This window comes from Momordica charantia, assembly GCF_013281855.1.
Source record: "Momordica charantia cultivar OHB3-1 chromosome 1 unlocalized genomic scaffold, Mcharantia_2.0 BLBB01000001.1, whole genome shotgun sequence".
In the NCBI taxonomy this organism is placed as follows: Eukaryota; Viridiplantae; Streptophyta; class Magnoliopsida; order Cucurbitales; family Cucurbitaceae; genus Momordica; species Momordica charantia.
Window position 1 is genome coordinate 13,256,685 of NW_028275157.1, and position 25,910 is coordinate 13,282,594.

At 34.0% G+C, this 25,910-nt stretch overlaps 1 protein-coding gene across 3 annotated transcripts; it reads right to left on the bottom strand.

Annotated features, from left to right (window-relative positions):
* Positions 1-2,218: 2,218 nt before the first annotated feature.
* LOC111023149 (Leucine-rich repeat protein kinase family protein) lies at positions 2,219-12,229 on the bottom strand. 3 transcript variants are annotated; one of them, XM_022300513.2, is made up of 20 exons: positions 11,820-12,228; positions 11,183-11,333; positions 10,887-10,954; positions 10,699-10,770; positions 10,187-10,330; positions 10,023-10,094; positions 9,820-9,891; positions 8,303-8,374; positions 7,859-7,927; positions 7,676-7,744; positions 7,396-7,467; positions 7,106-7,192; positions 6,861-6,929; positions 5,839-6,341; positions 5,461-5,616; positions 5,097-5,380; positions 4,721-4,787; positions 4,388-4,644; positions 3,608-3,742; positions 2,219-2,784 (listed from the first exon to the last, which is right to left on the bottom strand). In XM_022300513.2, exons 2-20 carry the CDS (start codon positions 11,228-11,230, stop codon positions 2,434-2,436), a joined length of 2,667 nt encoding a protein of 888 aa, XP_022156205.1. In that variant the 5' UTR covers positions 11,231-11,333; positions 11,820-12,228; the 3' UTR covers positions 2,219-2,433. The 3 variants fall into 3 exon arrangements, with proteins under 3 accessions (XP_022156205.1, XP_022156204.1, XP_087977956.1); XM_022300512.2 differs by having other exon boundaries at positions 10,887-10,958; XM_088121830.1 differs by lacking the exon at positions 9,820-9,891 and having other exon boundaries at positions 10,887-10,958; positions 11,820-12,229.
* Between the last annotated feature and the right edge of the window lie 13,681 nt (positions 12,230-25,910).

Sequence of the window (25,910 nt, forward strand, 5' to 3'; positions counted from 1 at the left end):
CAATTTAGTCTCTATTTGCAAAAATATAACAATTTTAATAAACAATAGAAACTTTTTTAACACAAATCATGACTACATTTGAAAAAATTTAATGAGTAAAATATCAGGTTAAAATTATAATTGAAATGAGAGAAATGAAAATAAAATATCGAAATGGTCACTTTTGAATGATCAAAATGAATATTTCGAACTGGTATTAAAATGAACCGAAGTGAAAAAATACCTGAATCAAAATAGATATTTTAAAAATACAGAGACAAAAAAATTAACTAAAATCGAAAATAGAAAGACCACTAATATATCTATTAAATAAAGACATAATGGAGACCACTAATATTAATAACATTTAACCAAAACAGAAACATACTTAAAAACAGTTATAAAGTTTAAAGATTAAAACCTTGAACTTTTCTTCTAATTGGATTCTAAACTCAATATTTCAACTATTATATTTTAATATATGAATTTTATACGAAAACCATTTAAAACTACCCTAACAAAATTAGGGATTTCAAAAAAAATTTTGAAATATGAGATACCAAAATAAAATATTCAAAATTTAAAAGGGTAAAATAGAAATTAATGAATATGAATATAGGTGGAAAAAAAATTAGAATTGGAACAAATAGAAAATGGGAAGAGAGAGAAAAGAGCACATTGTTTTGGAGCAAAACAGACGACTTTGAGTCACTGTTTTGTGTTTGGTTATTTAGTCAACGGAAGAATACAGACAAACTATATTCCATCTGTCTCCCATTTACATTGTCTTTTCTTTTTTTAGATTTTTTTTTGAGGTTAAACTATTTCACCGCCTTTTGGTCGGGTTTGAATTCTTGCCTCCACATGTTATTATATTAGAAAAAATATATTGTAAGAAAAAAAGTTGATCTCACCATCTGTAATTAAGACATAAATAAAATAAAAAGACTTGTCAATGAAACGATAGGAACACTAACAAGAAAGTCAACAATACAACTAATAAAACAGACAAATAATAAAAGAAACATCACATATTTCATAAACGAAATAAAATGTAATAACTAATTTGTGAAAATAAATTTCAAGCAGACTATATCAATGACAGGAGCTAAAATGCTAGCCTGCCAAGTATTACCAATTTAGTTATTAATTTCTTTTAATTGAATTATTGATTTGGTTTCTGAATCTTAATATTGTGTCGAATAATTTCATAAATTAAAAAGTATTTAATAGATGTTGAATGTTTAAAATTATTTAGGATAGTTTATTACATTTTCAGAGTTGAGTTAAAAAAAAAGGTTTAATATATCTTTCAAATTTTATTAGTTTTGAATAGATATTTGAATTTTATTATTATTTTTTTTAAAGAAAGATATTTGAACTTTAAAAATGTAATCAAACATATATTAAATATAAAATTAAAAATTTAAGTTAAAATTTTAGAGATTTATTAAATATTTCTGATCAATTTACCATTTCAACATATAAAATATACTAAAAAGTTTATCCTTATTTTGTCCCAATTTATCCTTAAATTTGATAAATTGTATCCAAAAAACAAAGATTAAAATGTAGATTTTTTTTCTTGCCATTTCTACTTTTTAGTATTCAATTTTCAAGACTCTTGCAACTTTTAAAATGTTGTTTCATTCAATTTTATAATCTTAGGTCAACTCCACAAATTTAATAACTATAAATGAGTTCATTTATGGTTTTTTATTAAATTTAATAAACTAACTACATAAATTTAATCTAATGGCTAGTGTACCTAATAAAATTAGGAGAGAGATCTCCCTCCAACCTTTTACCTATGTTCGGGTTAGATTCTTGCTTGTGAATCTAGTATTATTTTTTGATTCTTAACCTCCATTTTGTATTAGATGGTGAGATGTATCAAATCACGAGTTTTCTTACGATGATAATAGAACGTGACTCTTCTATTGTAGTTCTCGATTGAGCTTTGAAATTTTAAGATTGTAGGAAAACAAGAGCTTTTAGTTTGAATGTTGATAAAATAAAACTAAAAAAATCAGCTTCTCCAGATACTCACATGTACGCTTTTTCTGAAAGCAAAAAAGACATCCTATATTGCTTTATGAAACTTGATTTTAAGCTTTAACCTTCACCATATATCATAGATTTGCCATCTATGTATTCGACAACTCATTGATAAAATAGACTCAATTTGAAGCATCCATCAAGAATTCAAATTTCCCACCTCCATAGCCTTTTCTATATAAAAAAAAAAATTTGTGTATATATTATATACTGAGTTGAAGTAAGAAGTAAATCTCTTCATAGTTTGAAGAGTCCAATTTTCATCCATCCTACTTTGTTATCAGAAACATTAGCTAAACATATGGGGAATTTGCAAGAACATAGTTTAGTTACAAGTTACAACCAAGCATCAAGCAGGCACACACCATGATGTTTAAGCAGAAGCGAAACCAAATATCAGCGAGGTCTGATGGTTGGCACGATGCCGCTGACGAGATCGCTTCCCGAAATGCTTCCCGATGCAAACTGTTCATGGGTGATGCAGGATGATGATGTTGGTGAGGACGGAACTCTGGTGCTTGATTTTGGGGATAAGTCCGAATACGAGGTGCTGCCATCATCAGGCATCATGTTTAGTATGTTCTCTAGCTCCCTCACCACGACCCGCATTGATGGCCGCTCTTCTGGCTTGTCGTGGCAACAACTGAGAGCCAAAGCGACAAACCTCTCTAAACACTCCGGTGCAAAAGAACCCAACCTAGTGTCTACAATGGAAAGAACTGTTCCCAGTTGATGTGCCAATTTTACCTGACATGTCAAAATAACAGGTTAGTTTTAGACTTTAGTTCACACACTTTAAAGCTTTCGGTGGTCTTGAGATTTAAAGCTCCGACTTCAAGAGAAGGAGTAGGTGCCTTTAATGCCAAGCTACACATTTTTCCCTCTGTTTTTTAAAACTAAAACAAACTTTTCATTGAGATGGTAAAAAGTTACGAAGCTTTCAAAGGAACCACAACATGAAAGCACACTAAATAAAAATTGTGCTTTTACTTTTGAAATCTATATCTTCATTGGTTTCATTTCAGTTCTTGTGATTTTATAAATGTATCTACTTAGTACTTGCCACTAACTATCTGGTTAAGTAGTTTAAAAAAGATGATATGACACGACATGGAAACTAGCATGAAACCACTTTTAAAGTTTGAATGTGACATATCAACGCACTATGTCAATTTTTATATGAGCGATATAGTTTTCAATGACTATATGATTAGATAATGAAGGATGAGGACTAAATTGATGCATTTAGAAAATAAACGGCTAAAATGATAGAAGTAACAAAGTAGGAGGATCACAATTGTAATTTAACCCAAAAAAAAAGGACGGTTAAAGAAAATAAAGTAGCTAAGGCTAATGCAATTTGACAAACCAATTGATGGCCATGTTGGCAAGCACAAAATATTTTGTTAAATCACCGATCAACCCAAAAGCTTAAGCTGATGAGTTACAGTAAACTTAATCTTTTACCAAATACCTTTGACAGTTTTAAGTAAGAAAATTACAAAATACCTTTGACAGTTTTAAGTAAGAAAATGAAGTGTAGAAGACAAATTGTGAAGAAGAAATATACCTCACGAACGATGTTTTTGCCGTGTGAAATAGGGTGCATGCCCGTCAAGAGCTCCAAAAACACCACTCCAAGGCTATAAACATCACTCTTGTCTGTCAATTTATGGGTTAAAAAGTACTCTGGATCAAGATAACCCTGCATCATACACAGAACACTTAAAAAAGCTAAGAAACAACTTGGAATTCTGAATATTTTGTACTATAAGGCAAGACTTGATTTGAATGAAGAGGAATTGAAACTGCAGTTTTGTTATTTTAAATAGGTTTAAATACTATCTTGGTGTCCCTTCAACTTTGATTCGTTTTGGTCCCTATACTTTCAAGATATTTATTTTGATCCTTATACTTTCGACGTTTGTTCATTTTAGTCTTTTATACTTTCAAACTATTCGTTTTAGTCCTTGTACTTTCAAAATGTGACTATTTTGGTCACTATTTGCAAAATTTAAACACAAATATTAGAAAAATGGAAACCCTTTAATACAAATTTATGTCTAAAAAAAATTGAGTGAATGAAGTGTTAAGTTAAAATTGTGATCAAAAGAAAGCGATAAAAATGAAAGTGAAGGGACCAAAATGATCCTTTTTTAAAAGTACCGGAACCAAAATGAACCTTTTGAAGGTACATAGACTAAAATAAATAAAAGTTACAAGGAAAAAAATGGACGGTTTGAAAATGAACCGAAGCCAAAAGCTACACTAGAAAACATCATAGAACGTTCCCATAGGGTTTAGGGTTTCAGACGCTTTATGTTGACCATGGTTGTCAATATAAACTTACCGGGGTACCCTTCACAACAGTAGATATATGTCCAGGAACAGCCCCTTCGTAATCGAGATCAGGAGCAAGACGCGACAATCCAAAATCAGCCACTTTGGCAGTGAGCTTGGCATCAAGGAGTATGTTTCTAGCTTTGATGTCGCGGTGATATATAGGAGGATTTGCTTCAGTATGGAGATACAGTATGCCTTTTGCTGAACCCAGTGCAATTTGTAGTCTCATAAGAAAGTTCAGGTTTACTGTAGCTGTAGTTTTGGCTGCCATAGAACAGTAGAAGTTAATGATGCAACTAATATGTTAGGTGCAAGAGAATTTGTTTGCTGAGACCAATACCAGAAAGTCCAAAACCAGAAAGCCAGTCCCGCAAAGTTCCATTCGGCATAAACTCGTAAACCAGCATCTGTAGAAAGACATAGAACAAAATAAATCACCCTGAAAATCAATGAAAAGCATAGCTACATCTTCCTGGTGCATGTGCCACTGCCAATCAGAATAAGTTACATTTCTGAAACCAGGTTATCACCTAGGTAGGGTGGATACGTTAAAAAGGGCCAAGTATAAGTGTCAGACACCAACTCTGCCTTCAATTCATAGGACTCTTGAAAGAATCTTATCGAGTTTAAAATTGATGATTAGATGAATGCTTGACCCCCCAAAAAAGAACAATATCCTAGGACCTCAATAAAATCAAGAAAGGAGGCCAACATACCTGCTCCCCTTCTTCGTCGCAATATCCGATTAGGGAAACTAAGTTTCGGTGATGTAATCTCGATAAGAGTTGTATCTCTGTCAAAAATTCCTTTTGGCCTTGTAAGGATCCTTCTTCTGCACGCTTGATGGCTACAACTGAATTATCTGACAATATGCCTTTATAGACTTTGCCATAACCTCCTTGGCCAACTTGAGTTGAGCGGTTAAAACTTCCAGTAGCTGATTGCATTTCCTTGAAAGAAAATGCTTTTACACCATCAATTTTGAGACCAATCTTAGAAGCTGCAACGATTGAAAATTTCAGAGCACTTTATGTGATAGTTATCAGATTTTAATTTAACCGTCTGTTCTACCATACTTACAGAAGTTTTTCCTTGATGAGTTGTGACGGTAACTGGATCGCCTAATGAACAGAAGTATGGTTACCGCTACGATTAAGAGAACACAGGCAATGGACCCAACTATAATGGCTGCCAAGATGCCCGCACCAATGCCTGTCTTCTGTTTCTGGAAAATGACTGCACTGATGAACTTGTACGGTTAAATTCAAATATAGACAGCCAAAAAAAAAAAAACTCAGTTTCAAGCAATTAATAGTGTCTAGAAAAAATGTTCAACCACCAAGGACTCCAGTATACAAGAAAATAAATGTTCACAATATACTAATAATTAAATCACAAGGCCAGTCAACACGATTGTTGGTATAAGTATACTCATCATTATTTAGAAGGAACACATACCAGTCTGAAAAGGGCCAGGGAGCGTGAAGTTGAGAAGCTCGTATGGGCCAAAGAAGTCTTCTCGAGAAAAATTCCATGACATAAACTTTTCTGTAATTCGAATCACCTCACTTCCATTCAACATATGAGTACCGCTATCAAATGATGGAAAAATCTTCAGATACATCCTCAGGCGAGATCCTTCCCAATCGTATGAATCGATCAACAATTGATGCTTATCCAAACTGATTTCCCTTGTCAGATATGCTTGAAATGAAAATACGTATGGGGGAAGGTAAGAAAAACTTGGACTCTTCAGCCTATATCCGATCCCAAGGGGTGATGCACAAAAGCATGAAGGAGAATCTGGCACATATTCAAAAAAACTATCTGTTGGGCAACCTTTAACTGGACATGTTTCATTGCCTAATCCTCTATGCATCCCATCCTCTACAATTTTAGATGCACAGAACTGGTTAGACTTTTTTCCACTTAAATTTTTGCAGATTGGATTTCCTTCAAGCCTACAGAACGAAATATAGTTGAATGAGGATTATAGAAAGAACTCTTTCAAGTTTTAACCTAGCAAATATGGTTACCAACAAGGCAGTAACGTAACAACTCAGACATTTGAATTCCATGTGTGCATATAATACATGCAGTCTGCAGAAACTTGCATTTTGCGTGAGAAATTATAGAAAAGAAAAATACCGACATACATTTACAATATATAGTTGAGTGTGTGTATAAGACATCAGCTAAATTTCTGACGAAAAAGATACTGAACAGAGCCTGTTAACAGTACTTTCCTATGATAGTACCCACAGTTTGATGCGGCCAATGCATACAGATTCATGCCTAAAAAATATAATCTAAAATCAAAGAAAAAGCTTTCATCACTGAAGGGCATGAAAGTATTTGTAATTGCAAAAGTGGAGAGTGGAGGAAAGGAAAGCCGTCTATGGAGTAGGATGCATAAGATGAAAGGAAAAAATGGGGTAGATCAAAGCCAGTGAAAGAACCTGCATGAATAAAATGTATACCTTAGGGTGACATTAGCTGGAGGGTTTGTGCTTCCAGAAATGTTCGAAAACGCGTTGTTCTGAAGATCACTGCATAAAAAAGAAAGAGAGGTGATCATTCATAAATCATGAACAAATTTACTCCCAAAATAAAAACGTCATCAGATCTCACTCCATAAAGGACAGCCTTTTATGCTTAAAGAAAAAGGAAGGGAACTCCAAGAAAGTCTCAAATTCCTATCCTATTTTTTTGTTCAAGGATTTACAGTGTAAGTCGAGCACTTGAATTGAAGGACATTTTCTCCCATAGTGAAGAAGGTACAGAACCATTCAGAGAGTTGTTCTCAAGTGACCTGCAAGGAACAGTCATTGACAAGAATATATCAAGTGAACGCAGCAAGAAAATGCTGAATTATTAAATCACTGAAATGAAAAATGTAAATAAGATGCTTTGATAAACATTTGTATGGATCAAAAACGATCAAAAACGAACAGTCATTGCCACTTTTTCATGCTAACATTTGTAAAACCACGTGTAAATCAAAAACGATCTTACAGTTTCTGGAGGACAGGAAGATCGGAGAAACTGCTGGGTATGGATCCATTCAGCTGGTTATGCGACAGAATTCTACAGCATCAATGGATTTGCTAAGCATGAGAAAATCTCCAGGCAATTCGTAATTTTGCATTAAATTTAAATGAATGTCTGTGTGTGGTTGACCATGGTACTTTCGTAAAAATGCGTTATTCAATATTAGGTTATGATTCCAACGAACTGAAAGCCTAATATGAAAATAAATGCAAATATGATAATTCAACACTAGTCATTGACATACATTGTTGTCATTTCAGAAGAGAGGTTATATGGCGGTATCGGTCCAGTAAAATGATTCCAGCTAAGATCCCTGTGGAAAAAAGAAAGTAACAAATATCATAGCTATGATCATTAGCCAAAAAGAGAATGAAAATAAAATATTTAATGAAACAAAGTAAACCCATATAGAGGTCCTGTAACTTACAAGTAACTGAGATTTGGAATCTTGCTAAAATCAGGAATCGGTCCTCCCAAGCTGCAATTCCTAAGACTTCTGCCAGAACCATAATGGTGGTAGAGAAAAGCATTAGTACCATTCAAGAAGATTCATGGAGCCAATTGCTTATTTGGAAAAATCTTCATGATTTACATTCCAAAGCATATATATTTGTGGAAAATACAATAATAAGATATTCAAATCTTAATAGATCACCATCATGCTAATAACTTTATAGTGGGTAAGGCAAGGACAAACAAAGAGCATGATTGATGTTAAAAGGCATGCATGTCAAAGTTAACATGTATCCTTTTTCATAGAGGGAAAATTATGAACACCATTAGAATTTAGAGTCGTTCTATTGCAGAAATATAAAAAATGAATAGCATGGAAAGTGAAAACCGAGAGGAACACCATGTAAGTAACACTTACAATTTCACCAATGTAGAAAAGTTTTCATAAGATGCTGGAATTTCACCTTCGAAGTTGTTGTTATCAAGTTGCCTGCCAAGAAGGGCAGTGTAGAGATTAGAATATAACCAAAAACAAAAAAGGAACATTATGTATGTTGGTTAAATTCCTCAGCAGGTAAGTTGACTAAGAAACTGAAAAAACTGGACGAAATATTAACAATTACCAAGATGGTGATTTTTTTCCTTTAAATTAGAAAACCAGATTCTGTGTCAAGTCATACAAAAATACAAGCCCAAAACAAAAATAAGCCTAAAATTAATAATTAAAAAAAAATGTTAAGAATCAACAACAAAATAGAATTTTTAAAACTAAAGTAAAGTAAAATTGCTTGTGCACATGACTCCTAGGTCCGGGCCTTGGGGTGGGCATGGGTGCCTTTGGGTGTAGGGGACCAAAACTCCGACTCCCTGTTATCCCAAAAAAAAAAAAGGGTTGCTTGTGCACCCCTAAATGGAGGTATTAAAGCAACCCAAACCCCAAACCTGCACCCAATATCCATCCACATCCTTAACAATTCTCACTTGTTACCCAAATATTCCATACAAAGAAAAAAAGGGTCTTCCGGAGAACTCTTCCTCTAGTCTACCATGGAACAACAGATGCTGAAGTACCAAGTCCATCATAAAGCATCATCCGCTATTCGGAGCCATACAAGCACAAAAGGTCTCAAAGCCTATCCCACATCTTCGTGACAAAGTGGCATCTAAACAAAATATGATTCATATCCTCCAACACTCATTTACAAATAATACACTACTGCATTCCCATAACAACATACAAAGAATATCCTCCACGCTCAAACCAAATAGCTTGCTTTTTTTATATATGAAAGCTACTCATTAATTTACCTAGACCCGGAGATCTTCCCTTTCCCACTTATTTAACACAGAAATCTTCTTCCTTGATGCTGAACCCCATTGATGTGCATTTTGCGAACAGGTATCTGAGGATATTGATTAGATTTTCTGGAGGTGTCTGTTCACTGTGAATATTTGGTCTTGGGTTGTCTTATACTCTTAGGTCCTTCAAAGGAATTGTAGAGCAATGATGAAGGACGTCCTTTTGTATTCTCTTTTTATGGAAAATGGAAGCATTTGTGGCCAGCCAATTTCTTAACAGGATAATGTTTTATGATGTTGAAGTTTGTGGGAAGAGATTTGGAGCACTGCACTTAGATGCCTCACTGTTGATCTATGTATAGGGTATTTGTGATTTTTATTTTAACAATTGGATTCGCATTTTTGCAATGTGTCAACCTATTAGTGTTCTCTAAGCCTGTGTTTTTGTACAGTCTCTTCGCAATTTCATTCCTCTTAATAAAAGTTGGTTTCTCATAAAAAGAAAAATTACCCTGGCCCCATGGACCAACAATGAGTCTTAATATAATTGTACAGAAAGCAGACAAAAAGTGAAAGAAAACAAATTTTTTTGAAGATACTATAAGCTACTTGTCTGCATAATCAAGGAGAACTTACAGAATGCGTAGAGTTTGCAAAGTTGGAAGTTCTGGTGGCAGAGAACCTGCCAAGTTATTGTTATCTAAAAGCCTGTAAAGAGAAAAGAAAAAAAAAATCATTGGAAGTGTGCCCTCTCAATCACTTCCATATACACACACATTTTTGGACAAGAAACAATTTATCGATCACCTCTGTACATTTCTCGGAACCTAAATACTCACAAATGAAGAAGATTTTGTAATTTGGAAAGCTCAGATGGAATTTGACCACTAAGTGAGTTGTTATTGAAGTGGCTGCAAAGTAAATGAAGAAATGGGAAAATGAATAAAACAAAAAACTATTCTTTTGGTCAACTTAAAATGAAAATAGATGAAGACCCACTTACAAGTGCTTCACGCTGATCAAGTTAGCAAATGATTTTGGTATATGCCCTGAAATTTGATTCTCATCTATTTGAAATCTGTTGAGGTTTGTAAGATTACCAAGCTCATCTGGAAGAGGACCAGATAGTTTATTTCCATTTAAGAGTCTGTAACACCACAAACATCAAACTATTAGAAGAACCCAACATGAAAAAAAGTAGTAATTTTACTCCACTATACAAATATACCCTCTTTTACTAACACATTCAACCCTAAATTCATGAGTGATCTCTCTCTCTCACAATGAACAAACCAAGTCTCTCAACAAGTATAAGAACAGAAACAAGCCCCAGGTGTTGGTAATTAAATAAAAAAAAGGATAATTATGAAAAAGTTGAGATCATGTAGGTTCTCTTGCTGCAGTAATAATAAGAAGAATGTAGTTAAATTACAAAATTTCTCTTATGAAGGGAGGAAAAGTGTACACAAGCAGGTGAAGGAAATAAACAAGAAGAAATAAGTGAGATTAACTTACAAGAGTTTCAGCGACCTAATACTGCCAATCTCCTTTGGAATTGAACCAGTTAGGTTATTCCACATGAAATCTCTTCCAGGAGAAACCAATAGAAAAAAATTATCATTACCAGAAAGAATGTCAAGGGAAGTATAAAATTGAATAATGGAATTTTCTTTAAGATGTCAATTTCATTGTCAACTACTCACAACTTCTCGAGTCCCGACAATTGGCCAATCTCAGGGGCCAAGTTTCCAGATAGGTTCATATTCAATAGCTGGCTGCAACAAAAAAAGGGGAAAAATGCAAATATAATATACTGCCAAACCTACATATCTGAGTGTTATCAAACAAAGAATATTATTTCAGCCATTATACGCTCATAATGGTCACTGATTATATTTTAAAATTTGTGAGTTTCTCCTTGATCTAACTGTTTTAACTTAGGTAGGGGGAAAATAAAGAGAAAACAAAGGAAGGGGATAGAGTTCTAGAGAAAACATACAGTTCTTTGACACGTAAGTTCCCGACCGCTCCATCGGAATAGTCGCATACTACTCCAGTCCAATTACTTGTGCAAGGATCTCCCATATTCCAATTCTTAAGACGGCCCATAGAATCAATTAGACTCCCCTTTACTGCTAGCAATGCTTTAACTGCAGACAGACAAATCATAAGTTAAGATAAGGAGACTCAAAAAATATTTAACTCTAAATGATATGCCATGCCACTGAACAGTCTTTAACAGAAAAATCATTTTGTAAAGCAGTTAATGGAACAGTAGTTTGAAGCAGCAACTTGGTGTCTATAAAATTCTACAGTCGTCTTCAATGCAACGTTATGATACACTCAATATATGAAGTAGTTGCATGAGTATCAAATCAAGGGTCCCATCATCCCAGAGAAGAAAAGAAACGGGAAAGAAATCTTAGAGAGTTCCATAAATAGTTCTGGGATTACAAAGTTGTTTACTAATGAAGCAAGCAGAGGAGTCCACAAGTACTCCACTCCTCCTCCTAGACATACATGGAAAATTAAACAAATTGCAAAGGAAATGGAACAAAGTTACCGAGACCATTGCAAAACTAAAACTAGCCATAGTCACTCAACTTAAACCAACCAAGAACAGTATGCAAATTTACCATCTGATGGCTCTGTGGTTGCAGCAGCAGCAAGGAGCATGGAGCAGCAAAACGACAGCAGAAAAACATACGCACGATTTCTCCTCATGGGCATCTTGCTATTAGCTCCCAAACACCATCACAAGCAAAGAACGAAATCCTGCCCAGTTTCAACCCACAAGCCACAATCACAAAAACCCAATTCACATTCCAAAAATTGAACACAAACCCAGTGGAACTGAAGAAAACCCTTCGAATTGAAAGAAGCAGAGGGAGGGTGGAAGAAGAAGAAGGATGGGGGAGTGGAAAAATTGAGGGTGGGGAAGAAAATGGGAGGGAGATTGAAAATGGGGGAAAATGATGAAAGGGAGAGGGAGGGGAGGGCATTGTGGCGGTTGGTTGGCGCTTGCAATTTACTAATATTTTTGGCGTTTCCTTCACATCAGAGCACAGCCATCGACAGCAACCATATCACACAGCAGACGTTGTTGACTTTTCTCTACCTCAACGACGACTAAACTCCACGCGTACTCGGGAGAGTGGGCTTTGTCTAACCGTTCTTTTCTTTCGGATTACTACCTTCTGGTCGGAAATAGCTATGCTCAGATTGACTTGTCTCAGCGTTGTGAAACTATGATTTGAGAGAATCTCATACTCTTTTGTTCGAGTTATGATTTTGTTTTTATAAATCATTTTTAACATTAGTAGACTCATGAATGGAGGAGTATTCATATTTTTATAGTATGAAAATTTTTCTCCAATCGGATCAAGTATTTTAGTTTGGTCCATGTACTTCGGGACTTTAATTCTTTTTAGTTTTTGTATTTTTGAAAGATTGAACATTAATTTTCAACTTTTATTCATTTTAGTTTTTATATTTTTATATTTTCTTTTTTGGTGGATATAAATTTAAAAATTGATTATTTTAGTCTCTTCATTTTTATTTTTAGTATGACATTTCACCTACTAAATTCATCGCAATTGTAGCCATAAAACAAAGATCAAAACGGATATTTTGAAAGTACAATAATTAAAATGAACAAAAGTTAAAATTACAATAACTAAAATGAATATTTCTATAATAATCTACTATTAACTTTCTTATGTGGCGTATTTTTTTTAGTACAATATGTGGGGGTGGGAATTTGAACTCTCAACTTCATGGTTGGATACACGTGTCTTTACCCGTGGACACCCGTGTATGCTCTGATTGACTGATATGACGTATTTTTCGTGGTTTATTTCTATTATATTTAATAGAAACGTGAATAATACTAAAACTTTTTAGTCGCTATAAATACACACCATCAACTAAAAGAGTAGTTAAGCATTATTCAATATATGTTTCAATCCATATATTAACCTTTTCTCAAATTGGTCAGGATTAGCATTACAAATGAACAATTTTTTTTTCTAATTTAATGGGCGGTAAATCTATTATAGACAGGTCAAATGAGATCCAACAAAACGAAAAGAGACCTAAGTTGGATAAAAGGTGAAGAAGGTCAAAATATACAAACCAAGCAGGAATTCAGAACCCTCCATATAGAGGTCGAGCGACCCAGATCGACCAAGGCCGACCATGAATCGGCATTGACCAGTTCAACTATTATGTGCAGCTCGACCCAAACCTATCCCGTCTTGGTGAGATCCCAAACAGGCCAACAACTCCTCGATTCGATCGATGGCCCACAATAAAATGCACAAACCTAGAAGACATGATTTTCTAGGAGCGTCAGGATTAGACTTCTATAAATAGAATGTTAGACAAAACCATAGATGTATGTTAAAGAAGCCTACTTTCCATACTTGGCTATATCCGATACTGACTTAGGTATCGGAGTCTGTTTGGCTAGCACCACACTGGTGTTCAATGCTATGATCTACGTTTGTTCCCGTTTCTTCATTTGGTGTGAATTTGGTGGAATTCGAAATAGCCTAAATTTGACATCAACAATATCTATCCCACCAAATTAAAACAAAGTATTTTAAACCTAACTAATAAAATTTATTTTGACATTAGTGATCATTTTGTTAGTTGACTTTTAATGTTTTCTGACATTAAGAACTTAACTCAAAAAAAAAAAAAAAAATCAATCTATAAAGAATGAATCTGAAATATTGAGGCATTCCTTTTACATAATCTTTATTTTATAAGAAAATAGTTACAAATAGGTATGATGATTATTATTTATTTCGTATTTTTTGGTCAAATATTTATTTAGTCTCTAGTGACTTTAAGAGCTATTGTAGAGTTGTTTGATAATGTTTATTTATTTATATTTGTCTTCAATTTGTAATCTATTTTCGATTATATTTTTACAACATGGTCGCGAAGATCGTTTCCAAGATTGTGTTTTTTATTTAAAAAATGTGACTAAAATTTTGCATGAATTTTATATTAAAAAGAACGACCAAGCAAATAAAGCATATGTATGCATAAAATTGTAAACATCTATGTCCTTGGATACTTTTTTAAAAAATTATAAAAATAAATAACTCATAAACAAATAAGTATTTCACATTTTTAACTAAATTAAAAATTATTAATATTTTTTAAAGGGGTGGGGATTCAAACTCATGACCTTTTAGTAAGAGATACGTGCCTTAACTAAAAATTATTAATATGAATACTATATGATTGATAAAAAGCATTTTAATAAAATAGTTATTAATAATTTTTAATTTAAACTTCGAGAAAAAAAAACTACCCATATTAAATATTATTATGGGTAGTTTTTTTCTGGAAGTTTTTTTATTGTTTGCTTTTAAACTGCATTTTAATTTTTAAGATTTATCATGATTTTTAAAACCATTTTCTAAAATTACAAGTAAATAAACTTTTTTTTTTTGGAAAAAAGAAAAGAGTATAAAAAATAAAATAGTTATAAAACCAAGTCCGAATATATATTATTTTCCAATAAAAATTCAATTGCTTATTTTAGTAAATAAAAAAAATACTCCAAATCATGAAATTTGATATTCTATAAATTGGAACATAATGTTGGCATGTCACCGTTGGTTGGTGTATAGTGTTATCCACCCCACCCATATTATAATTAAATCTTTTCAAAATAGTAATGATAATAATTAAATTTCATTAATCTGATTATAGCTAAAATTCAATTAGTTAAGATGTTTGTAATTTTTTTTATCGAGGATGTTTTTCTCCATATTTGTAACATTGTATTGTTTAAAAGAAATCGAAAAGTTAAAAATGCTCAAAACGTTAATGACTTTTTTCAAAAATAATAGATTCCAAAGAAACATATAATCAAATTTAAAAGGTTAGATGTTTCAGTCCGACATATTTCCATCGTAGTACAACGATAGTTATGTCTCTTGAACTTCCAACTCATAGTAAAAAACAAAAACCATCAAACTTTGGTAAGCTCAAACCTAAAATTTTAAAGAAATTTATTAAAAAAAAGAAGAAAAAGGGGAAAAACTAAGAACAAACTTAATTAATTATCTAACTAAAACCCAACATATTAATTGCTAAACAAGTTTCCTTTCATTCCAATCTAATCCTATCATTTTCATTCCTCTTTATAATTTACAAATTTTAAAAAATAATAAATTATACCAAGTAAATATGCTAATAATATTCTATTCTATTTTATTTTATTTATAAAAAATGTACCTACCCTATTTGATATGGTCATGTCATTAATAATCACATATGCCAACAATTCATGTATTTAAAATTTATTACATATTTATTCAAAGGGACATAGCTATCATTGTTTAAAACAATAATAAATTCAATGACGAATGAAAGTGTTGAAAATAGTTTTTAAAAGAACGAACTGTGTCTGAGCAGAGTTTTTAATGTTGATGTCGATGGAAATGTCGAGATCTCAACTTCATTGAAATATCGATAAAATGTTGATGACGATGGATATTTCTATAAAAGTTATAAAAATAAAGAAATCGTAAAAAATATTTAAATTAACAAATAAATATTTTTCCATTTCTAAATTAGTTAAAAATAATTAATATTAATATTAGTGATATTTCGTTGATACTTTTCATATTTTGTCGATTTTCTTGTACTATGATAAAAATATCGATTCACCCTTCATGTTGATGTCGAACTCATGAAAACATGATTATGTCAATGGAAATATCGACATGTTGACGGATATTTAGAACTATGTGTCTAAGCTATATTTTCTCATTATTTATTAAAAAGAAAAAGAAAATTTATTTGATTTATTTTTCTTTACCATATTTTATGGGAAAGAATTTGCAGTAGCAAGTCAAAATCATCCCATAGAGATGGGACATGAATCAATGTCGGGGTCGAATTCCCTTCTTGAAAAATGTTTGCAATCGCTTTTACAGCATCGTGTCGTTTATTTTGTTGTCTAATTTCATGCCTAACATTTCGTATGTCTTGTTTTTGTCCTTTTAACTTTCAAACATTATGTTTTAGTTGTCTAAATTTTGCACCAAAAATGAATTTGTACTCATCATCGATCTAATACATGTGGCTTAAAACACTTGTCTACGCAGACATGTATTCATCAATTAAATGAACAAAACATGTGTCTACGTGGAGTTCTCGGTAAATACTTTACAGGACCAAATCAAAATATTTGAAAGCCTTAAGGACAAAAGTGAAATTTCACACCTAACAATAAGATTGATCCATTCTAATCAAATAGTCGACCTTATCAACTTCAATCAAATAGTCGATTCGATTAAATTATCTCATAAAGTCGACTTCGACAGAAAACCGAACCCGATTATACCCCTACTAATTTCAATACCAAGTCAATGTGGTGAGGATTTGAAGGAGGGAGAGGCGCGTGGGAGGAACATTTCAAGCTTTAAAAAGTTTGTCATTGCACGTGCCAAGAAAATTGTTCCACTGTATAATTATTTACTTATTATTATATAAATAATCAATAGAGTGGTTAAAAAGTCTTCTACACAATCATACTTTAACCTTAAATAATTAAGCCTTGATGATTATTATTTATCATACTTTACCCTTAAGTAATAATTATTCAATTATTTTTTTATTTGTTATTTTGTTGAATTGAGAGGAAATGGGAAGGGGGACAAAAAGGGTCCATTGACTATTCTTACTTTATATTCAACCTAAACCATATATTCCCAATAAAGATCTGAGGGCAGTTTAGTCATTATGTTCTATAAATTTGGCTCTTCAAAAGTAATGAAATTACTTAAAAGTTGAGAATACTCCCACCAATAAGCAAGCTAAACTTTGATGTCTTGTCTATGTGGTCCTCTATATGTTCCTTTCATTAAATATTTTAAAAGTTATAGTAACATGAGAAAGAGAAAGATCTTCATCGGACCGATAAAGACATACTTCGAAGATTTGATAGACCGAGAAAGACACACCTTGAGAATTTTGATATAGAGACTTACGATTTTGATAAATTTGAATTCGTTAACAGTGTCGCAACGTCATCGCGACGCGGAGTGGCCGACGTCATCCCTTGAAGGATCTCTTTCGAGATAAGGGTTTGGAGTCGCCACCAATCATCTACGAGATGTGATTGGTCACCTAAAAATAAAAACAAGGTCTGCAAAAACAGATCATTGGTTCGGGAGTCGACTGAGCGTAGGGAAGGTGTTAGCACCCTATGACACCCGTTTGAAAACGGTACCACATTTTGTCAAAAATTATCCCATTATGTTATTTGGTCCAAAAAAAATACTTTTTTATTTTAAATGTCTTATATTATATTAATTCACATTTTATTATAAGATATGAATTAATAGATATGAGTGGCACGAAAGCCATTAGAAAAATTTTGACACCTCGAGAATATTGGAAAGATCCAATTTCTGTATTGGGATTTTCGAAATAATTATTTAGTAAGAAAACAATGATAAATAAAAAAAAAGAAATAAAACGAAATCAAGGCACACATAAAGACTTGAACTTTTAATATGGTTGTTAATATCCAAAGCTCTTGTCAGTGTGCAAAGACCTTAGTATGCAATTTAAAATCGTTTTTTATAATATAAACTTTTTATTTTTTAATTTTGTTTAAAAAAAATAAACGAAAAAATTTATTTAAAAAGAAAAAAAAACTTTTATTTAATAAAAACAATGATAAAAATGAGGCAATCAAAGACTTGAACTTGTGTCATGTATGTCAATACCCTAATGCGTTGCCAATGTGATATTGCCTTAGGATACACATCATGCTCTTTTTTTAAATACAAACCTTTGTATTTTTTAATTTTATGTAAAAAAAAAAGGAAAACAAAAGTATAAACGAAAATTTAAATAAAAAGAAAACTCTTTATTTTGTATTCCTATAAAACTGTTTTATACAAAAAAAATAAAAATGAAAATAAAAAATCTTATTTAAACAAACTTATTTAAAATATCTTATTCAAAATTTTCAAATCTTAAATAACAAATCTTCCAAAAACAAACTTTACATACGTATGATTTTAGATTTATTAACTTTAAAACAAAATTTATTTAAACAAAAAATCAATATTCTTTTATTTAAAAATAAAGGGAGAAACCGATTAAAAAAATGCAAGAGTAAATGGAAAGAGACAGAGAGGACGTGAATTGAGACTGCCATTAAACCATCACGGAGAATCTCTATTTCTCTGTTAAACGGGGTGAAAACTCAATAATTCGTCTCACTATAAAACTTGTCTATTCTATTGCCAAAATCAGGGATTCATGCTCTCCCCCATCCCCGCTTATCATCCACTTGGGACAAGAGAAAAGAAAGGAAAAAAAAAACTTTCATAGTTGACTGATGTAATCGAAATAGGGTGAGATGATTGAACTTACCATGTATGAATTGGAATTTGAGGAGATTTCGACAATGAGAGTGAAGTAAAGTCAGATTTGACGCCCAGGCAAATTCTCAAACTTGTGTGACGCGCAAGGAAATTTGAATTTTTAAAGCCAATTTCTATGAGATTTGTGCTGCCCCTGCTCTCACGTTGTGTTCTGTCAGTTCCCTTTCCCCTCCTTAAATAAGCAACAATGTAACGGTAACAATGGGGAGGGTCAAAATTGAAGAGAGAAAAAAAAGGAGGAAGATAACGGAGAAAAGGCCACGTTATAGATAGTAGTTTTGACGAGTAAAACAGAATCAGTTTTATTAAAAAAAAACTTTTTTTTTAAATTTAAACAAATCTTTTTATTTACTTAAAATCAAATCTTATTTATTTATTTATTTTAATAATAAATCAAATTCTTTTAAAACAAAATCTATTTTTAAATTTAATTAAAACCTTACCTTAAATAATAAGGTAAAATATGTTATTTTTAATGAAAACAAATAAAATTTTATAATATAAAATATTAATATTAATGTTAATAATAAATAAATAAAATAATAAAATTTGAGTCGGACCAAATACGGTGTCAACAGCTTGTCCCCCTTTGTGTATCCTTGCAGAACTAAAAGGGTAAACAAAGGAAAAAAGACAAAGTATTTGGGAGGCAAAATTTTTTTATTAAAGAGACAGACCCAGCTTGACATTAGGCGGGATCTCGAACATGCAAAAGACCTGTACTTGATATAAGCCTTCACCTCGATCTTGGATCGAGTTTAATTTAAACAGTGCAACGGACCTGACTTTAACAACAGGCTTCGACCTCGACTTGGATCGGGTTCGATTTAACTGAATGATAAAATGCAACGAACCTGGCTATAATAACAGGCTTCGACCTCGACTTGGATCGGGTTCGATTTAACCGAATGATAAAATGCAACGGACCTGGCTTTAACAACAGGCTTCGACCTCGACTTGGATCGGGTTCGATTTAACCGAATGATAAAATGCAACGGACCTGGCTTTAACAACAGGCTTCGACCTCGACTTGGATCAGGTTCGATTTAACCGAATAATAAAATGCGACGGACCTGGCTTTAACAACAAGCTTCGACCTCGACTTGGATCGGGTTCGATTTAACCGAATGATAAAATGCAATGGACCTGGCTTTAACAACAGGCTTCGACCTCGACTTGGATCGGGTTCGATTTAACTGAATGATAAAATTCAAACGGACCTGGCTTTAACAACAGGTTTCGACCTCGACTTGGATCGGGTTCAATTTAACCGAATGATAAAATGCAACGAACCTGGCTTTAACAACAGGCTTCAACCTCGACTTGGATCGAGTTCGATTTAACCAAATGATAAAATGCAATGGACCTGGCTCTAACAACAGGCTTCGACCTCGACTTGGATCAGGTTCGATTTAACCGAATGAGAAAATGCAATGGACCTGGCTATAACACAGGCTTCGACCTCGACTTTGATCGGGTTCGATTTAACGAAAATATAATGCAATGGACCTGGCTTTAACAACAGGCTTCGACCTCGATTTTGATCGGGTTCGATTTAACCGAAATATAATGCACTGGACCTGGCTTTAACAACAGGCTTCGACCTCGACCTGGATCAGGTTCGATTTAACCGAATGATAAAACGCGACGGACCTAACTTTAACAACAGGCTTCGACCTCGACTTGGATCGGGTTCGATTTAACCGAAGGATAAAATGCAACGGACCTGGCTTTAACAACAGGCTTCGACCTCGACTTGGATCAGGTTCGATTTAACCGAATGATAAAATGCAACGGACCTGGCTTTAACAACAGGCTTCGACCTCGACTTGGATCGGGTTCGATTTAACCGAATGATAAAGCACTGGACCTGGCTTTAACAACAGGCTTTGACCTCGACTTGGATCGGGTTCGATTTAACCGAAATATAATGCACTGGACCTGGCTTTAACAACAGGCTTCGACCTCGACTTGGATCGGGTTCGATTTAACCGAAAGATAAAATGCAACGGACCTGGCTTTAACAACAGGCTTCGACCTCGACTTGGATCGGGTTCGATTTAACCGAATGATAAAATGCAACGGACCTGGCTTTAACACAGGCTTCGACCTCGACTCTGATCGGGTTCGATTTAACTGAATGAGAAAATGCAATGGACCTGGCTATAACACAGGCTTCGACCTCGACTTTGATCGGGTTCGATTTAACCAAAATATAATGCAATAGACCTGGCTTTAACAACAGGCTTCGACCTCGATTTTGATCGGGTTCGATTTAACCGAAATATAATGCACTGGACCTGGCTTTAACAACAGGCTTCGACCTCGACTTGGATCGGGTTCGATTTAACCGAATGATAAAATGCGACGGACCTAGCTTTAACACAGGCTTCGACCTTGACTTTGATCGGGTTCGATTTAACTGAATCAGAAAATGCAATGGACCTGGCTGTAACACAGGCTTCGACCTCGACTTTGATCGGGTTCGATTTAACCAAAATATAATGCAATGGACCTGGCTTTAACAACAGGCTTCGACCTCGATTTTGATCGGGTTCGATTTAACCGAAATATAATGCACTGGACCTGGCTTTAACAACAGGCTTCGACCTCGACTTGGATCGGGTTCGATTTAACCGAAATATAATGCACTGGACCTAGTTTTAACAACAGGCTTCGACCTCAACCTGGATCGGGTTCGATTTAATCGAAAGATGAAATGCAACGGACCTGGCTTTAACAACAGGCTTCGACCTCGACTTGTATCGGGTTCGATTTTACCGAATGATAAAATGCGACGGACCTGGCTTTAACACAGGCTTCGACCTCGACTTTGATCGGGTTCAATTTAACTAAATGAGAAAATGCAATGGACCTGACTGTAACACAGGCTTCGACCTCGACTTTGATCGGGTTCGATTTAACCAAAATATAATGCAATGGACCTGGCTTTAACAACAGGCTTCGACCTCGATTTTGATCGGGTTCGATTTAACCGAAATATAATGCACTGGACCTGGCTTTAACAATAGGCTTCGACCTCGACTTGGATCGGGTTCGATTTAACCGAAAGATAAAATGCAACGGACCTGGCTTTAACAACAGGCTTCGACCTCGACTTGGATCGGGTTCGATTTAACCGAATGATAAAATGCGACGGACCTGGCTTTAACACAGGCTTCGACCTCGACTCTGATCGGGTTCGATTTAACTGAATGAGAAAATGCAATGGACCTGGCTATAACACAGGCTTCGACTTCGACTTTGATCGGTTCGATTTAACCAAAATATAATGCAATGGACCTGGCTTTAACAACAGGCATCGACCTCGATTTTGATCGGGTTCGATTTAACCGAAATATAATGCACTAGACCTGGCTTTAACAACAGGCTTCGACCTCGACCTGGATCGGGTTCGATTTAACCGAAAGATAAAATGCAACGGATCTGGCTTTAACAACAGGCTTCGACCTCGACTTGGATCGGGTTCGATTTAACCGAATGATAAAATGCGACGGACCTGGCTTTAACACAGGCTTCGACCTCGACTCTGATCGGGTTCGATTTAACTGAAGATAAATATTTGATCACAAAAAATTACCAAGCTTACAAGCTCGGCTTGGGCGAAATTATGACCTTGAGGATGAGCTGAATTTTTCTGAGCAGGATACCGGTAAGAGAAAACACTCCGACACTAAGTCAGGAAGAATCCGAGTTGTATTAGAGAGAAAATACAGTGTTTGCGTACCTTTGATAAAGGCAAATGATTTCTATATATAGGCAGGGTCTCTGACAGGATTCCTGATAAGGCCTCAACAACCATTTAAGGTAAGCTTGAATCACGACATGCTATCGTGGAGTTTGTCGGAATATGAGGCTAAGCGAGACACATCTAGGTCAGTTCAAACAAAGAATGGGAACGGGACCAAAGGAAATCTTGGTCGAATCGGTCATAACGGCACCGGCTCGAAAGACAGTCAAAATACCTAGGTGATAAAACTTGACTTCACAAACTTAATGACATGTGTGAGCTAGAAAACTAGCTCTAACAGATTAAAATGCAATTTCTCAATAAAAATTGCAGTTATTTGATTTACTAGAGGTTTATTATCTAAGTGCAGGACTTAGAATATCCTCCTAAAAGCTAAGTGCATGAGATATGCACTTTGACACATGACAATAAGACTAACAAAAAAAACACGTGTTTATGCTAATGGGAACTTCCAATGGCATCGTAGCGGGAGTCTGACATCCGAGCGAGAGGTCAGACCAATTCTATTTATCTTGGCAACCGACACTACACTGCGTAGGTACCTGTGCAGGTGAGACGTCGATCGATCATTTAATTGCGTCCTCTTAAAAAAGCTCCATGCCAGAAATAGTTAATGAAAATCGGGTACCTTGTTGCTGACAATTGAGTGTGGCCTATCAACTAGCTCTAACTCTAAAGGCCGAGAAAAAGCTAAAGAGATTTGTAGGAGGCTCTACGGGAAGTCGATGTGCGACCTCTGACGCAACTATTTTATGATGGATTGGTGCATCTACAAATGTGTATTGCCCCAATATCATGAATGACAAATGATGCTCCATTTATTACTTCCATTTATTCTTATCACTTAACAATGTGTGATAGTATATGATCTGTTTTTTATTTAGTTTAACCAATGAATTTGAGTCTCAATACATGATGCAATAATGTAAATGCATTCTAAAAGCTAAATGGTTGCAACATGTATGCATGATGCTCATTTTATTTTTGCTCAAATAATAGAATGTGGCTATGAATGCACAATGCATCATATTTAAATTTTCACAATTTAACCATGATGTGAAAACGATTTATTTTTTTGAAGAATATATATGCAAGTGATGTGAATGCATGATTTGTGAAAATATGGTTGAGAGAACAATAAGTTTTTCCATATTTTGCAAAGATATTACTTTTTTGTATACTCTCATCCTTCTTATTAGCAATGATTTAGCAAATAATCAAATGAGAAAAGGTAATGTCAACATTGGAAGAAACACATCAACTATTCTTTTTTTTTTTTTTTTTTGAATGCCTTCACTCGATCAAGGTAATTTCTCAAACTATATCAGGCTTGGTGGGCTTCTTTTGTAGAGGTAACTCATGTGCCAGTTTAGAGTAATTCATAGCATTGTACATCTTGCTTGCTTAAACTACTTCATAACCTCGGCCTTGCAACTGACAAGAGTGTTGGATGGATTTGGCTTTATGAACAAACGAGGATGGAAACCATGATTTTCCATCAAGCTTAACGATGAGAGAAGTCAGCAAGCTTCCTTTTTAAAGAAAAGAAAACAAAGAGTTCAAAGATATTTTGTCAAATCTCTTGAACAATAAAAGATTGAATTTTTTTTTGAAGCTTTTATAAGAGATTATGACCAAGTGAATAGAAGAGTCCAGTTCTTTGGATAAGTGACCTTAAGAATGGGTTGCGTAACTCCCCAAGAGTTCATCTCGTGTACCCCTTTACAAGTTTAGCTCAAGATCTTTGATAAAAAATATTCTTTCTCACCTTTAGCTTCACTTTATGGTTATGTTGCTGCAACCCACTTTTTGAATGTAAGGTTCTATTTTAACCTTAGCTCCGAAGTGCAGTTGATGTAGTCCACTTTTGAATGGAAATGACCTCTTTTTTACTCAAAGTGAAGAAGATTTTGTGCGAGGAGAAATGTAACAATATCAGTCTGAAGATGACCTTTTCCTCAAAGCTTTGTATAATGTAGTTACAAATTTGCCTCGACGTAGCATTGCTCGACTTTGCCCCAGTCTGAAGATTTGCAAAGAAGATTGCTCGAATCATTGAATTAAAGCACTGTCATGGCCTTAGACGAAGTTTTTTTTCTGTTTTTTTTTTCGGACAGACACAACCCTTTTATAAAAAAGGGTGCAATCACATATAAAAAGTTGATCATGCGTAGTCGTCTTTTGCAACTCTAATTGCTGTTCCAAATTATGTCTTTGCTACTGCTCCAGTAAAAACTGTTCTCAAACGAAACTAATCAAACTGAGATCTTGAGACTATTTTTCAGGTTGCTAACTACCCAATTCTCACAACTATTATCCTCAGTCTTGGAATCACTTTTACTCAAAAGAAGATAAGAGACCAAGAATTGAGATAGGGGAACACGATGATATAGAAAGTGAAAGAAGGAAGTCTTAGTAGGGAAATTTTGAGCAACTTCAAGTACAAATTCATGAAGCGGTCAATCATAAGAGCCCAATGTTATTTTATTACTTTCAAAGTTCTCAGGGCAATAATAGGAGGATAATTTTTACATTTGTCACGCAATTAGATGTGGCAGGCTTAGTAAAGAGCTTTTATGGTGAATTGGATAAAATTGTATGTGACGAACTGAGCAAAGGATCTTTTGCAGTAAATGGTCAACTCTCAATGTTGATCTTATTTATCATATATCGGTAGGCTAGGCTCAAGGTAGATTAAGCTTAAAACAGACTAAACTCAAGGTTTTATAGGGGTGAGTAATTTTGGATTCTCACCTGAAAAAGACATCATTGCCCCAGTATGATGGTTTACTGGTTTGCACATGAGAAGAAATACGGGGGCTAACATAAAGTTGCTTTGGGTTACGATTTAGCCCGAGAACAAAGCTTGAGTTTTGAAAAAAATTATATCTCGTTGAAAACTTTGATTTTTCATTTTTTTATTTTTTATTTCCGTTTTTCACCTTTATTTTTATTTTTATTTTTATTTTTGTTTTGTTTCCTCCAAGTGACTTAGTATGGTTGGTTTATGATTCTTGCTAAGGTCTCCACTAACAAGAATTATAAGAGTAGACCATATAAAAAAATATCATTGAAAATCTCAAATCATGTAGTTTTTATTGAGAGCATTTTCAAAGAAAACTATTTTTTCCACCAATGATATGATATGAGTGATGCATGAGTGAATGTATGACTTTGATTTTTTTTTTCAAGAAAAATAGCTCAATTTCCACATACTCACATTCTTTTTTACAAGTACTTAGCTAAATCATGGGTGACTAAAGCTTCATTGTCGTTTTAACACTAGCAAGCAATCTCAAAGATGACTTCAAATAAGAAATAGACTTTATTGATAGTGGGAAAATATTAAATCCACATTGATTTCCATAGTCTCGTGAACTTATGATTCTAGTGCTTCATGTGTGAACCATCTTCCTTTGAAAACTTTAGCCATCCCGCCTTCATTAGAACCTGCACTTTATGCTTTAGTGAAGTACAGTTCTCAGTTGAATGACCTACAGCTCCTGCATGGTAATCACAGCGGACTT

Bases quoted from the DNA above. Each gene is read 5' to 3' on its own strand.
- LOC111023149 (XM_022300512.2), bottom strand. From the start codon at position 11,913: ATGCCCATGAGGAGAAATCGTGCGTATGTTTTTCTGCTGTCGTTTTGC. The intron at 8,375-9,819 runs GTAAGTTCTCCT...CCTTCTTGGCAG, and splicing joins TTGCAAACTCTACGCATTCT to GCAACTTGATAACAACAACT. The intron at 7,468-7,675 runs GTATGTCAATGA...TTGATGCTGTAG, and splicing joins TCTTCTGAAATGACAACAAT to AATTCTGTCGCATAACCAGC.